Source organism: Haliotis rubra, unplaced genomic scaffold (genome assembly GCF_003918875.1).
Source record: "Haliotis rubra isolate DU_JTF1 unplaced genomic scaffold, ASM391887v1 Scf36, whole genome shotgun sequence".
Lineage (NCBI taxonomy): Eukaryota > Metazoa > Mollusca > Gastropoda > Lepetellida > Haliotidae > Haliotis > Haliotis rubra.
This window is the reverse complement of record NW_025767035.1, coordinates 3,215,412-3,232,231: the sequence shown is the minus strand read 5'-3', so window position 1 is coordinate 3,232,231 and position 16,820 is coordinate 3,215,412. Positions and strand designations below refer to the sequence as shown.

General features: G+C 40.9%; 1 protein-coding gene across 2 annotated transcripts in view; it reads left to right on the top strand.

Moving 5' to 3' along the window:
- The window catches only part of LOC124285406 (lysosomal cobalamin transporter ABCD4-like), a 48,027-nt gene that overhangs the window by 17,426 nt on the left and 13,781 nt on the right, over positions 1 to 16,820 (top strand). For both annotated transcript variants that reach the window (XM_046721630.1, XM_046721629.1), the window contains exons 4-11: positions 5,024 to 5,163; positions 5,921 to 6,037; positions 6,494 to 6,619; positions 7,524 to 7,669; positions 8,000 to 8,121; positions 9,613 to 9,704; positions 10,473 to 10,553; positions 11,969 to 12,078. In XM_046721630.1, the coding sequence (XP_046577586.1) occupies positions 5,024 to 5,163; positions 5,921 to 6,037; positions 6,494 to 6,619; positions 7,524 to 7,669; positions 8,000 to 8,121; positions 9,613 to 9,704; positions 10,473 to 10,553; positions 11,969 to 12,078 (934 nt within the window). The remainder of the gene's footprint in view (positions 1 to 5,023; positions 5,164 to 5,920; positions 6,038 to 6,493; positions 6,620 to 7,523; positions 7,670 to 7,999; positions 8,122 to 9,612; positions 9,705 to 10,472; positions 10,554 to 11,968; positions 12,079 to 16,820) is intronic.

Below are 16,820 nucleotides of genomic sequence, written 5' to 3'. Positions count from 1 at the left end.
GGGGGCGATGGATTAATATAATTATTGCAGGACTCACCATTCTCAGAAATGTTACCGCCTGTAACGACTGCGACAGCCGGCGTCTTCTTTGGCTGCTTTGGGCCCTTCCCCGTCCTCACGAGCCGGTGGTTGATAGCTGCCTTCCTTTTCCCGGGCATGACGAAATGAAGAACAGATCGATTTTACCGAATGGTGTTGATGGCACGATAAGATCGGCGCGAATGACATTCAGAAAGTGACGCAATCGGCACGCGTTTAATACATGACGTCACTGGTAACTAAGTGACGTAACTATGGCGGCAGATAACAGAATGCGGAAGTAAACACGAGAACGCGGAAGCAAATGCGAAGGATGCAAGAGAATGGTTTTGATAACCGCATTTAGTGTCAATCACTAAATGTAATTATCATCGCATTATCAATCTCAACTCCCTGGGGAGTATACAACTCTTGCAGCCACTAGGCGCACCGAGTTATTGTGGCTTTCTCATCCTAACGAGGCTAATACTATGCTGGCTTGCCGCATGGAACTCTGGGTAGGAGAGTGTATTTGTCTCTGTTGTGCAAGTTAGATCGACGTTTGGCACAAAACTGCTGTAATCGCTCAAATGTTTTTACTAGATCTAGACGTTCCGAAAATATTCAGCCTTTTTTTCAGTAACAAAACGTTTATGATCATAAATATTTTCCATCAAACGATAAAGCATACCTATCATCTGAATATACTACTTTTCATAGCAATCAATAAAGCTTGTGTTATTAATAATTTGACAAAAATTGTTAATGATAAAATGTTCTGCATGAAACCATGACTCGAAACACTTCACACAAACACGCCTCTCCATGAAAACGAAAGTACACAGCCATGCTGTTTGCTCATTGGTGGCCAGTAAAATGAATGACCAATCAGATCGCATTACTGCGAATGTCAAGCTCAAGTTCACTGTCAGATGCCATGTGCTTTTTGAGCTGTCAAAACAATGGTTGATGACGGACTGGTAAGCAGCGAAATCAAATGTGAAGTCGGAAGAAAACCCGGCTTCATTCAAATCTTCTGTTTGGCAAGCATTTGGTTTTCCAATTGAATACATTGACGGTAAGAAACTTGTTAAAAAAGATGAGACCGTCTGTCGTGTTACCTGCGAATCAAGTACACGGGGAGCACAACTAATATATGTCCACACATCTTCGGCGACATCACCCCGATATTGATTGCAATGATTATGGACAATCAAAATGTTCAAAACCTTTGAACATTTCTGACGATAAGAAACGCACATCGTTAGCAGGTCAATTTAGACTTAGTGAGGCTTTCAAGACCAAACTGTCGTCTCGTTCGACACGGGCGCAAGCAATAAATAACAAAATGGAATTGGTACATTCATTGCGATGGACATGCGACCTTTTTCAAATATTCAGTTGTAGAGAACATCGGTTTCAAGTACTATGTTACCATCACGGCTCACTATGTGAACGAAGACTGGCAACTTGAAAATCCGGTACTTCAAACACGAACATTACAAGAGAGCCACACTGGGGCAAACCTGGCTAATGTCCTGGAATTAGCTGTTGACGAATGGAACTTACGCAAATTTTCTCAGATTGCCATTAGCACAGACAATGCTAGCAATATTGTTAGTGCTGTAAAGCAGTCGAAATTTGCACCTCACATAAGGTGCTTTGCGCACACAATTAACATAGCAAGCCAAAAAGCCATGCAGGTGCCGCAGATGTCCAGAATTTTGGGGAGAGTGAGAAGAATAGTTTCATTCTTTCACAGAAGCTCACATGCTGCATCTGTTCTCAGGTCAAAACAGTTACTTCTTGAACTGCCCAATCACAAACTGATCCAAGATGTTTCTACGAGATGGAATTCTAGCTACGACGTGCTTCAGCGTGTCTCGAGCAGCAAGCTGCAATCTTTGCCACTCTCACAGTGAAAGATATCAGGAAAAATGCAGACACCCTTGTTACTCTGTCAGAGGAAGATGTCAGCGCAGTAGAAGATGCGGTAAATGTTCTTCGACCATTGAAGACAATAACAACAATCCTCTGTTCAGAGAAAGTGCCCCCAGTTTCCTTGATTCTACCATTAAAGGAGCTTATTCTGAAATCCATGGCTGTCACTGAAAGTGATTCTGGCCTTGTCAAGTCTGTGAAGTCGGCAATTGTCAAAGATCTGAAGACCAGATATACTGAGCCTGACATCAACAAATTTCTACAGGAAGCAACTGCCCTTGACCCCAGGTTTCGATCACTACCCTACCACAATGAAGCCAACCGGCTTCTTGTATTCAGTGCCCTGACCATGAATGCGATCAAGATGGCAGAAGCAAACAAGGTAAATAAACAGTTCAACAATTGAATAATTAAAATGCTGTTAATGTAATTAATAAATTAATTAATTAATGCTTTAAAAATTTAAAACAAAAATTCCACAGAAAAAGGTGTTTCAGACAACAAAACTTCATCTTAATTTGTTTCTGAATATTTATTATTTGTATGACATAAAATGATTGAAATTCAAAATGGTAAAAGTAGTAAAAACGTTTCAACAGTGTATCAGTGCTCTGAAAATGAAGAAGGTCTCAGGGCTCCTTTTCATTATATTTAATATTTTTTTACTATGAACTTTTTTCAGTAAAATATGTTCATTTCAGAGACTAGTTGTTAGTCTAAGACTTGCACTGCAGACGCTGTTTCTGACTCTGAGACACCAGACCCATCACAACCTAAGAAAACCAAAAGTGCAATTGAGGAGATATTTGGGGGGGTGTGTGTTCATTACACATGTGCAAGAGGCAAAGCCACTTTCTGCTTCCATTGAGGAAGAGGTGCAGAAATACAATAAGCTTGAGGAATGTATTCCATTAACTGAAAACCCCCTGCTTTGGTGGAAGATGAACGCAGTCAGATTCCCAGCCCTTGCCCGTCTTGTGAAGCAGTACCTAGGAGTGTGTGCTACTTCAGTCCCCAGCGAGAGAGTATTTTCCTCAGCTGGGGATATTGTCACTGCTCAACGTGCTTCACTTTCAGCTGAAAATGTTGATGTTCTGATTTTCCTAAAAAGAAATATGTAACTGTAATTGTAACAGAATTATGATGCATGAAGCACACTGAAAAAGAGTATGTAACCATTTGTCTGTTTGACAATGTTGTGTTAGTCTGATTTTCAGACACCTTGAAAGTGTCAAAGTTTATTTCAGAATATCCGGATTGCTGACTGCTGTTAAAGTAACAGATTTGTTTAGTGTTTACTTTTAATTTTAAAACAAAAGTAATTGTTTTCAGGTACAAGAGACTTGGTACAGATTACTAACTCTGATTTCTTCTTCAATTCAAATAAAAGTTGTATGCTTATATTTTGTTATTCTTTTTATTTTGTGTATCACGATTCGTATCGAATCGTGGCAGCAGTATCGAGATACGTATCGTATCGTGGCCCACCTGCATGGTTGCACCCCTAATACATTGTGCACCTCTGTGTCATTTCCACCATTATCATAAACAAGCTGATTAAAATGGGACTGTTGTACAAACTGTATCACCTTCTGGTGTTCTTTATTGTCATATTGTCAGTTAGTGTTTCATTTAGTGATTCAATAAAGATTTATGACGTAAGTAAACAGACATTTGGTAACATATAGTTTGGGTACAAAATGGGGAAAAGTATACACTAATAATCTTTTGTTATGAGTAAAGTATTAAATGTCACCAATTATGGTCACAGCTAGCCAATTAAACTCGGACTGTTGTACGCATTGCAGCGCCATCTGCTGTACTTCATTGGGAATAATTTGTGGAATGGATTTTTAAAGTCCTAATTTTGTGCACTTACTTTCTTTCTTTAGTACATGTTCGTATTGCACCTATTTGTTTTGTATTGTGACCTTCATTATTTGCCTTTATTTCTTTTTGGATAATTTTTTATTTTTATTGCGTACATTTGACCTTTATTGACAGTTGATGAACTATTGACCTATATTTCAACTGATGTAGTCTCTGACCAAATGGCCACGCATAGTTTACCAGTGTTATTACCAGACAGCTCCAAAATGCCAAATAAAATAGCCTAAAATTCTGTTGTCTCATGGCGAAATTGGAAAACTTTTATTCAGAGAACCTTTAGGTTTCAAGTGGCAGTTCATTGCAACCATGTGTTACTATCTCACACTCTCTCCTTAAAAGGGCCCACTTACACAAAGTCATCTGTGAGTTAAATTGTCACAAGTCAAGGCTAGAATATCTGTGTAGTAGTAAGATTGCATTGCACAAGTGGACCTGGCCTGTCTCAAGGATCAGATAAAGACTTTCTGTTCAGAATATACTCTAGACTATAATCTAATTGAAGTAGCTGTATCTCTTTATTTGTATATATAATAAATTTATTGTGATGCTTTGATTATGCACATAGTGTACATGGAATTTGGAATTAGTGTAGTGGATATAGAATTATTCTTATTGCTGCTGCTGTTGCTGCTGCTACTACAACTACTACTACTACTACTACTACTACTACTACTACTTAGTATTTATTTTTCCATCAATACTAGTCTAAAGTGCAGGAAATTGCTCACAATAAAGGTTTTTTCCCCAAGAATTCCCTGTGGGAGGCACCCCAGAAGCCCACCTTTGAGAGGGGGTAATGTCCTCCCTCGAGCTTGCCCCCTCTCAAACGCGGCACGAGGATCTGGGCTTCACCGAGGCATTACTCCTCTTTGGGTTCTTTAAAGGTTGGCACCTCTGCTACAACTACTAAGAAATGCCAGTGAAACAACTCACATATGAATGGTCTGGATGATCATGGTAAATAGGAATTCAAGATATGATATCTAGTTGGTCTTCGATTATTTTCATTTGCGATTATTTGTTGTAGCAGTTTACTATCTGGATATTCATTGCCATTAAATTCTCCAAAATGAGGGATCTTAAAGATGCAGTGTGTTATTATGTTTTAAGCAAGACACTACTATGACCCTAGGAACCTGCAATAACGTATTTGAAATTTTCCTTGTATGTTCAGATGAAGAGCACCATCTTGTTTGTTTCATCGGTACTGTATGTGACGTGGAGGAGCTTGTTGACTGTTGCTCTACATCGTCGTTACTTCTACGACGTCATCTACTACCGACTCAATGTGCTGGACAAAGCTGTAGATAACCCGTATGTACTTTGTTGTTTCTTGTTGCTTCCATGGTTATAATGAAGTGTGAAACTCACTTAATGTGTGTTGTTGATAATTATTTTAAAACAAAAGACATTTTGAAAAGTCTGAAAAGCATGTAAAATGGTTCCTTGCCACATTAATTCCACACTGTAAAAATGATTGCCTGAGAACACAATGCAAATGATCATTCGCATTTTTCTTTTTTAAAGAATATTTTATGATTTTGAATCACCTTTGAATTCACCACACGACCATGTCTCAATAACCTAGCTCCAAAGTATCTATCTGACCTGATCACCAGATATCAGCCCCACCAAAGTCTCCGATCTGAAAATCTTGGTCTTCTTGTTGTCCCACACTTTAGGTCCAGTACCAGGTTTGGGGATCGATCATTTCAGGTGGCAGGACCCACTCTCTGGAATCAACTTCCACTGGAGTTAAGGACAATAAACAACCTGAAGATTTTCAAATCCAAACTGAAGACATACCTTTTTAAGAAAACATACAGTGTCTAACTTTTCATTCTTGAGTTGTTCATAGAGCACTACTGAGCAGTACTTTTGGACTGGTATTGGCGCTATATAAATGTTTTCATGATGATGATGATGATGATGATGACATGGGAAGTATAATCTTTACTATGTGTAGACTGCACATTCCTTTGATTTTGACTGGTATCTCCTTTTGATAGCACTGACTTTTCCGTAGAGATAACCACAAAACATTGTATCTACTGTTTTTTATATATTGCAGGGATCAGAGAATCACGCAGGATGTGGACAAACTATGCAATTCCTTTAGTTTGATAATTGCCCCACTGATTATCTCCCCTTTCACCATTGGTTACTATGTAAAACAAGCTGCAGATGGGTAAGTGCACTTTATTATCATCAGCTTATAAAGGATTCTCTTTTTGTAGTATAGATCACTTCTGCTGATAGAACATCCACCCAGAAAGTAGAAGGCCAATAGTTCAATCCCCACCTGTCGTACTTAAAGACATTAAAAGATGGTACTTGTTGCAGCCCTGCCTCATGCTTTGCATTGAGGGGATAAAACAAGGACAGGTTGGCTCAGAGTCATGAACTGTACTTTAGTTGGAGATCAATGTTAAACTGGTATCTCTATGTTGTGGTGCAATAAAACAGGCCTTAGTTCAGACCAGTACAATAGATGAGGTCATCTGTTGGATCGTTCCACACAAAGTATGTTTGTCCAATGAGTGTGGATTCTATAGATGCAGTTATCTGTTTGATGTTGCAGTACCGGTATGTTTGTCCAATGAGTGTGGATTCTATTGATGAATTTATCTCTTTGATATTTCAGCACTGGGTACCTGGGTCCAGTGAGTGTGGTGGTGTTCTTCATCTTAGCGACAATCATCAACAAGTTCCTCATGTCCCCGGTGGTCAGGTTTGTCTTCCAGCAGGAGAGGAGAGAGGGGGACTTTAGGTGAGTTTCACCTTCATACACCCCCAATTGCTATGTTACAGCATTTAACATTTCTTTTTAACCAATTTATGCATATCGTCCCTTTTTGGGGACGGGTACTCCAAAAAAGCATTTCTCTCCTATTGTTGAAGATAGAAACCTGCAGTATAGATGTGAATGAAGCTGAGGAAATTGTTTAGTGGTTGAACCATTTACATTACTTGTAGAGTTTAAGTTCTTTTAAGCATGGCCACTTCCAGTGGCAAGGCAGGTCCCCTGCCAATTCGACGAAGTGTGAGGTAAGATGATTTTTTTATTGGTCCCTATTTTAACTACTAGTATGTAAGTTCATTAGAATGTGTTTAAAACTTTAGTTGTTCAAACAGAAAAATAGAATGAAAATGGTTTGCATTTTTTCCATACTCAATTTTCCGCCAAAGTACCGTCCCATAAATGGGACAATATGCAGATAAGTGAACTTAAATTAGGTAATATATTAGGCTTTGGTGGGGGAGATCAACCTCTTTAAAAATTGACTCTTTTCATTTGAAAGCTTTCATGGAATAAAACCAAACTGGCTTTTATAAGAAACTATGTGTATTAACAAATTGAAAACTGAACATTTCACGGGCATTCTTGATCCCATAAAATGTTTTCTGATGAACTAAACATCACAGTTTTGTGAGCATCCAAGTTATGCATTTCTGCTTATTTTATCAGTTGTATAAGTGTAAAGCAGTGTAACATGAATGGAACAAAAGTTATATTTTTTAATTTTAACTTCAAATATTTTGATCATTCTTCTACATAGCAAAAACCACATCATATATTATTGATACTATGTATTCGAAATCAAATCAGTTCTAAACAATGTGATGGCTAAATGCACAATCTGTACAAGGTGTCCTCTTCTCTTGTGATGCAGGTTCAAGCACATGCAGATACGAGTAAATGCTGAGTCAGCAGCTTTCTACAGGTCAGGGGCCATTGAGGAGAAGAAAACCAACCAGAAACTCCATGATCTTATCAAAGTCCAGCATAAATTGATCCGCAGACAGTACGCTCTTAACTGTGAGTCTAAGAAATGCATGTAACATATTCTTGGTTTAGATTGTGTTCTCATGAAGGTGATTTCAGGTGAATAGTGGAAAAAGTTAGTGAGGCTGGTAGATCCCTGACTTACTGTGCTGGCCATTAGGTGCCTGACTCTGAAAGTGTGTGTTCAAATCCCAGATAGGACTCAACCCCACAAAAGTTGCAAGAATCTGTATTTTACTGGGAAAGTGCCATCCCAAATATAACATGTGTTACACTGTTGGTTTTTGTCCATAGATATGTCACTGGAATAGTGCTAAAATTGTATAAAATTATATTTGAGAAGAAGGCTGCCTTGTATTCCAGTTTCCATCAAGGCTGCAGACTACCTGGGCAGTATTCTAAGCTACATCGCTATTGCTGTGCCCATCTTTGCTGGGAACTATGACTCCTTGTCAGCAGCGGAACTGTCTGCTCTCATCAGTAAGGTATGTCTTTTATGAACATCAATGTGCAAACACCCAATATCTTCCGTTCATTTTTTAAGAAATGAAGAATTATAGTATTATGAATTTTGGGTTCACATGATCATGTTCATGGATTCAGTAAGTGCAGTTACAGTCATTACATGAATGCTGCCATTCATCCAGTTAATGTCTTCTTGCCAGTCTAAGTAAACTTAGGCTCAATATTATTCGTTACACTGCTATACTGCGTCTAACAAACCCTAGTAGAAGGTCGCGTCAGCTAACCTTTTAGAATGACCGATCAGAACACAGCTTACCAAATCGCGAAGGTTAACATTTGCACATACCGTTTGAACTTTTACCTCAAAAACTTCAACGATTCCGAATGCTATTTTCCGCGCGATCGCTTCCGTGTGATACACATATGGAGGACGCAATGAGTAAACAGTCGCTAAAAAAAGCGTTTTTGTCAAAATTCAAGTATGTCATCTTGCAGAAATATAAGCTGTTAGTAACCATGTCATTCGAAACCCCTAAGCGTATATACTGCAGGTTAAATATCTGTGTTTTATACAGATTTTCGTTAGTTGATAGATCAGTGTCACCGGCCAGGGAAGAGAAAATCCAAAACCGTTTTGTAAGTCCCGCCAAACCCTAACAAGTAGTCGTTGCCTGATTGGTTAAATCTGTTCGGACGTCTCGCGTTTGATTGGAAGGTCATAGGCTGCTCAAGAAGCCATACCTTTGAAATTCAAAACAAATACAAACAAGACACTGTGTATTGGTAGTTGGGTGAATAACAGCATTTGGTTTTCACAGAAAACTTATCTTCTCCCTCTTGACCATTTCACCTTCCAGGGTGCCATTGTACTAAGCGATCTTAGCGCTAAGGTGACCATAACTCCCATACTTTAACATAGACTTTAGGTAGTCTTAGCGCTAAGGTGACCGTAAATCCCATACCTTAACATAGACTTAAGGTAGTCTTAGCTCTAAGGTGACCGTAAATCCCATACCTTAACATAGACTTTAGGTAGTCTTAGCACTAAGGTTGCTTGTACAATGGCACCCAGAGCATTAGACTAACAACTAGTCTCTGAAATGAACATATTTTACTGAAAAAAGTTCATAGTAAAAAGATATAAAATATAATGAAAAGGAGCCCTGAGACCTTCTTCCTGAAGCTGAGGAAATCTAGACTTGCCACATTTTCTAGACTTGTGTGGGCTTTCTTGGATATATTTGCTTCAGGGTCTGTACGAGAGACTACCAGAGCATCAATAGCAGGTTATGCCAAGTATTGATGACTGATATGATACCGGCCCTGTGAAACATGACTGACTTTATTGGTACACTTTCTTAACGGACACTTGCATTCTTTCATAAATTTCATCATTGAGTATATGTTTATTGACATAGATTGATTGTTGTAAGCAATCCAGTTTTGAGTTCTAGTACTTACACTCTATGTTTATGTGTTGTTAAGTCACACTTGCTGTCTCCGTTCACCAGAATGCATTTGTGACCATCTACCTCATCAGCTGTTTCACCAAGCTGATCGACCTGTCCTCTCAGGTCACCAACATGGCTGGCAATGCTCACAGGTAAGTAGGTTCTACGTGGTTCAGTATGTCATGTCACAGCAAGTGCATCATCTTTCATATCGTCATGTTCCCAATGTTTTGACAATCCCTGCCCTAGGAATCGGTTACAGCAGCAAATCAGCATTTGTGTTTATTCCACTATTCAGGTGGGAATTTCAATGTCCTTGTTATTGTTAATGGTGTTTGTGTGTTTATTAAGCATCCTATTTGTGAAACACTCATTGTGCAATGACTGCAGTTATTTCATTTTTATTGTTCAGTGTATTTTTAAGGTACCATGAAGAAAGAGGGACTGATATTTGTTACTTTGTTTGTAAAGGAACCCCTAGTTTTTAAAGTGAGTGAGTTTGTATTATGGCGCACTCAGCAATATTCCAGCCATATGGCGGCGGTCTGTAAGTAATCGAGTCTGGACCAAACAATCCAGTGATCAACAGCATGAAGTTCGATCCTAGTGGTTAAAACATTTGCTCGTCTCACCAAAGACCCAGTTTTGATTTCCCCACATGGGTACAATGTGTCAAGCCCATTTCTGGTGTCCCCCGCCATGATGTTGTTGGAATACTGCTAATAGCAGAGTAAAACTAACCTCACTGTAATGAACCTTCACAAACAGTTTTTAGAAGAAACCACCGAACCATGTACACTGAACACAAACATTTATTGAGGAGAGAGTTTGAAAAATGAAAGCTTTTTATTGTCTGTTGGCTATAGAGTTGTTGTGTTGTTTGTGTGTGTGTGTCCTCTCTACCAGTATGTACATTATAGGGTTGGTGAATTGTTTGAAGTGCTGGGTCGGCTGAAGGATGCACAGTCGGAGGACTACAGTTTTCTGGATGAAACCACTCCCGCGGGTGAGTACAATGGCTGTCAGTTTCTGCAACTGTCCTAATTTGGGGGATCTTTTTTTGTTTTGTTTTAATGCTGCACTCATCAATGTTTCACCCCGCCGTGACAGATAACAACTTTTGCGTTTTCAATGATGATAGCTTCTTTAACAACTTTTTTGGTGGAGTCCGGAAAATTTTCACATATAAGAAAGCTGTTGGGTATTAGTAAATGATCAACATGTGTACTATTTATATTTATGTGGCAATTTCATACAATGATAAAATTTGCAATTCATCGGTCCGTTTCTGACTCAAACGGACTGTGGTCTCTCTCCTTTCCCTAGAGACAGCTTTCTACGTGACCCCCTTATCACCCCCATCTGGTACCCACTGACTGCTGGCAGTGTGCGAGGCATTGACCCAGGTCTCGTCCAAGTACCCTGGCTCGAACCCTTCCTCACGCTTCTTCTTTATAACCCTGAGAAAATTATTTCTCAAGCGAATGATATCAGGGCGTTCACAGAGTACTGACCTATTCTCTCCCGAAATTTTCTTATAACGATCCCCGAAAGAGTGTAAGAGTCGCCAGAGTGTGTTCTTTTATACTCTGAGGTTGTGTTCTTGCTTCAAATGCTTTTTTAAAATTTTCAGCGACATGTATTTGTTTTCAGAATAGAGCTTGTTGATAGACTGCCTTACAAGGTTCTTTTGAAAGTTGTCCAAATGTTTTAATTTGTGTGATTTTGACACAACCCTTACCTGCTTCAAGATCACCCTCACAATGTTTGTGTTCCAGAACATTTGTCAGTACCCTTGCTGATACTCCTAAAGCTTTTTCTGCCCGCTTACGGAATTTATTAATGGCATAAAATGGTTTGCCCCTTTGGCACGGAAAAAATCGTTACATTTTAATCATCAACTTATTCACGCCAGCATTCAACTTCATTTTTCATCAGGCATGTGTATCCCGTGCACGACGAGATAGTGGCTGTTCCGTTTCTGCGGTTTCACCCCGCCGCGACCGATAACAACTTTTGCGTTTTCAATGATGATAGTTTCTTAAACAACTTTTTTGGTGGAGTCCGGAAAATTTTCAAATATAAGAAAGCTGTTGGGTATTAGTAAATGATAAACATGTGTACTATTTATATTTATGTGGCAATTTTGTACAATGATAACTTTTGCAATTCATCGGTCCGTTGCTGACTCAAACGGACTGTAATTACAGTTTATTATATGCAAATACAAAACCGGTATGAACCAATTCATGAGTAGTACCATATGAAACAAAAAACAGTGTGCATTATAGAACATCAGTGCAGACTCATGTATTTTTAACAAAAGCCAGCCATATCCCTCCCTTGTCTGTCTTGCACCTATCATCTGCTCCAGTTCTGATCTGGTGCCTCTCTGTGACGTTAACCTTGACTCTGACAGAGACTTCCGGGATGATTCAGCGGACACAGCATCCCAGACAAACATGGCGCTCAAGCTGCAGGATGTCACATATGGTCCACCAAAGTCAGCCCGAATATTGTGTAGAAGTAAGTTCTAGATGAGTGCCTGGAGAGCGCAAGGTTGATGACTTCATCCTTGGCCCTGTTTTACCACAAGATGTTGAAAGATGGTATATGTTGTTGCACTACGGCAATGCAACTGTATGGTTATAGGTTGGAAGGTAGCCAGTATACCCAGTCATGGGTGTGAATGGGAAACTGTACTTTTAGTCAAAACCATCATATTCCTGGACATGCTGCTATACACACACACAACACAATATATGTGCAGTAATCTTAAATGTGGCATTATATCCCATTCCACCTCGACCCACCTCTCCAGAAGGTGAATACAGAATGGTCTAGAATTTATGTTACTTAAAGCTCAGCCCCAGCCTTCCTACCGTCCTCCCTGCCTCCGGCCCAACCCACCCACATGAATAGTAATTCATTGCAGTGCCATATGTGAAACAGTCGTTGGGAAACATGTGAGACTTTGTAGCTCTTTTAGTACATTCATTAAATGCCAGATTCTTCCATTGATGAGACTGCCAACTGCCTGGCGCAAGTTCCCTTTTAATGTATCCTGTGTCCTTTATGTGTCCTTTTTGTGTCCTTTATGTCTTTGATTTCATTATTCCCCGCCTATATGGACCATGTCTTTATGCAAATTAGTGTGCGATGATATTATATTACAAAGGACAAATTTTTCCTTATCCTGACTCATGCTTATTGCTTGTCTTCTTCTTCTTTGCGAACATAGTGGAACACGTGTATTTCCCTATTGAAGTTCCCTTCAATAAAAAATCACTAATTAGAACTCACCACGAGTTACCTCCCTTCCACAAGCGCGGGAACGAGGGCGCCACCTCCACCCATGTGCCTCACTCTCTCCTTCTTCGCCCAGTGAGCAAGACGTGAGAGCACCTGTGTCTCCCTGCACACTATATCCTTTATTTATATTTAGTTTGTTACCTCTTATATTCATCTATAGAGGTGTAACTAGTATCCTTATTCAACATGCATTGATAATTATTCGTGTTTCTGCTGCTTGATTCACGGTTCGCCGCGGTTTGCTCAGCAGTTTATGCTTAATAAAAATCTGCACTGTTTGTAAATTACGCTACTCTGCTACCGATTAGCATTTAAGATGCCCTAGTTGCATATCTCCATGCTCTATTGTTTCACGCTGTAAATTATGTATTAATTTGTCTAATTCTGCCTTTAATAAATATTTATATTCCGTCTTGTGACGGATGGCAGATAGATCTCGAAACAATCTTCAGTCATGGCTAATAGATCGGAGTCAGATATATCCTGGGTTACCTTCGGGGGATAAGCGTGGACGCAGTCCGCTATATCCTAGAAGGGCCTGCATCCCAGGATGTTCCTTCATCACAATCTAAGACTAGAAGAGCTTCCACGCCGTCTCAACGTGAACTCCGAACCCCCAGGTCTACAGCTTCGGCAAACCACGAAGGCTACAAAAAAACAAACTTTGCTTCTGATATTCAGAATTATGTTTATATGATGATGACATTCCGATTATCATTCCAGATGTATGCGCTATAAGAAGTGACCGGTATCGGCTACTGTCACTTCAGCGCAGATCAACATGCAACCAGAGATGCCTACGCTGACGCCGAGATTATAACTGAGGGTCCTGCCACTATCACAGAGAGGACACCCTCAATGCCAGCGCAGACCATCCCAGACGCACCTGGTCAACCAAATCATGAGACTGATGGAGGACCGTTACGGTTTACAGAGGCCCCAGAGCCACGGGCCCCAGAGCCCAACCCATAATAAGTCATACAGGGCCCCAGAGCCCGCCTTTGATTTGTGAGGGGCCCCAGAGCCCACAAACGCCCCGCTGGGGGCAATCCAGCCCGTAGCTTAACACTCCACTAAGGAAGTCCCAGGCGCCTCAGCGAAGGAGCTAGAGCCTCACCAGTTGCGAGGGACTTCAAGGGAGGAGGAGCGCCGCCACGAGCCCACACCCTGTAGAACACAGAGGTCGTTCGCGAAGCAAGCGCTCATATATTGATCGGACTCTAGACACTTCGCTAAGGAAGTCCCAGGCCGCCTCAGCTCAAGGAGCTAGAGCCTCACCAGTTGCGAGGGACATCGGCGGAGAGGAGCTTCAGCCTAGCCCACACCCTGTAGAAAACAGGTCGCTCGTGAAGCAAGCGCTCATATATTGATCGGACTCTGACTAGATACTTTCGCTAAGGTCGCTGAAGGCTAAGTGACTCCAAGTCTACTTCACCCAGAAGATCTAGAAGGGATACTTCGAGAGCTTCACAAGTCCCGGCGTTCACCGAAGAAGTCTCCTCCAAGGTCTCCATATACTAGCCACTTTCGTCATATATAGCCACTGCCAGTCCGTTCAAGACATCGCATGAGTTGTCTATCAACTGTATGCCATATGCCGTCTACAAGCCTACGCGAAGACAATTGCACAGGCTATTTACAACACAGAACGCCGCTGTATTATTTTATCAACAGATGAAGAGCCTAATTAAGGATCTTCAAGCCGACTACCTACATCAAGGGCATCAACGACGCTTCAGAGATCTTCACAGGAATCAACTTTCCGTGATAGATTGCTAGGTATGCAATCCCGGACTACGATACGATTATCTACATGCGTGACCATTACGCAGATCTGCAGACAATTCAATAACGAAATTGAACAGCAGCCTTGTTACAGCGAGTATAACTCATAATCGTCAACGATTTCTGAGAAGAAATATGTACAACAAGTTCAGCTTTAATTCTACAATTATGACGATACATTCATGTATACAGTCTACAAGCTGACAACTTGCAAGTTTTATTGAACCTTTATATAAGGAAGTCGGAATTATCTTCAAGACTGAAGTTACTTTCCGCGACAGCCAGGAAAATAACCTACCCAGCATTAATATTACAGAGCGAGGTATTTCGGCGGAGGTTCGCTATAAGTTTACCATTAACCCTCGAAACACGTGGTCACTCGGGTAACTTCGAAGCTACGGTAAAGACCGACGATTGTTCTAATATCAACGACGCACTATATTATACAAGGTTCCTTTTCCTGCTACACCGGTGACATCACAGCTGGGTACTCTACAGAATCAAAATGCCTTGTTCTGATTGGACCACGATTGACAACGCCCTCTACGCAGAGGCTCGATCATAGTTCACAGTTCAAGACTTAGGTTGCAAGTGACAACAATATATCAGTGAACGAGAGCAAGCCTCCTTACAGTCCAGCTAATCTGAACCTTCATGATTGGGCTGCCTTCTTGAGGTTAGAGACCTCCCCTGTCAAGTAAGGACGAGGGCACGCAGTCAGGCGATTTTTTTTTACATAAAGTTCAACGATGGCAGTCACACCTGGTTGTGCACCTACATCGCCAAGGACTTCGCGAGCTTTAATTTACCTAGACGACCGGATACAAGTGGATCCAAATCCACAGCGCCTCAGACTGCAGTTGAATTTCATCATCAAGCTACTAACACAACTAGATGGTTAGTAAACCTACCTAAGTTGGACCTAGAACCTTCGCAAGATCTGCTAATTCTAGGTTTTGATTTGTAACGGCGCAGAATCGTGATAATTGTACCGAGGACCATGGATCAAGATCCAACAGTCAATTCCACAAGCCTTACTCTCTCGCTACCACTACGACAGTGGCAGAGCCTGTTGGGGTTACGCACACAGGCAGAGGCAGACTACAATTACATCTGTTACAAGTCATCATCAATTCGCATCTAGACGAATCTCTACCGCTCAATTACCGGGTTCAGGTCAAACCTCATCTACTATGGTGGACCAAGAGATCGAATGTTTGAATAGGCGCCTCGCTAATAGAGCTGGAATCGATAACACTTCTACGAGATGTGTCACTACAAGGTTGGGGAGCCCATGTTGCCAACAGGACGGCATCAGGGCTATGAGCAATCAAGAGAGCAAATTACACATAAATCTGCTAGAGATGCAAGCAGTGTTAAACGCCTTTAATGCACTGGAGCAACTTACTACAGTATACCCAGTGGATGATTCACACAGTCAATTCGACAGTGACGCTTTTATGTGAACAAACTAAGCTCAACCAGGTCCCCTCAACCTATCGACTCTATGTTTTCAATTGTTCGATTTAATCGACAATCTCAACATACATGTCAGAGCATATCACATTCCAGGAGCAAAGAATGTGATAGCAGACGCTTCTCTCGCCACACATACCATCGCTGACAGAATGAATGCTCCATACAGAGATATTCATTCAAATTATCAAGGAAATAGGAACTCAACTAATAGACCTATTTGCCACTCGATTCAACAAACAACTGACACATTCAGATCGCCAGTTCCAGACCCACTAGCATTGGCAACAGACGCTAAGCATATCGTGGAAGGACTCAACGCCAGACGCTTTTCCGCCACCAGCGCTAATCTCACAAGTTTACTCAAAATCTGTCAAACGCAGAGCCTCCATCTGAATTTGGTCGCTGCCTACTGACCAGCTTAGAACGTGGTTTCCAACTCTTATTCAAGAAATCGACAACCAATACTACATCTTACAGAGTGCTCGAATCTGTTAATACATCCGCATCGAAAGCCAGAAATATTCCAACTTCACGTATGGATTGTATCATATGCGGTCTGAATAACAGGTTATTCAGCCAGAGCTGCAAAGCAGTCTAGCTTGCCCTCGTAACTCAACTTGCAACTTATACGATGACAAATGGCACAGTTTTGTCAATTATGCTGCAAAGAAAGGATTTACAGCTAGATATGC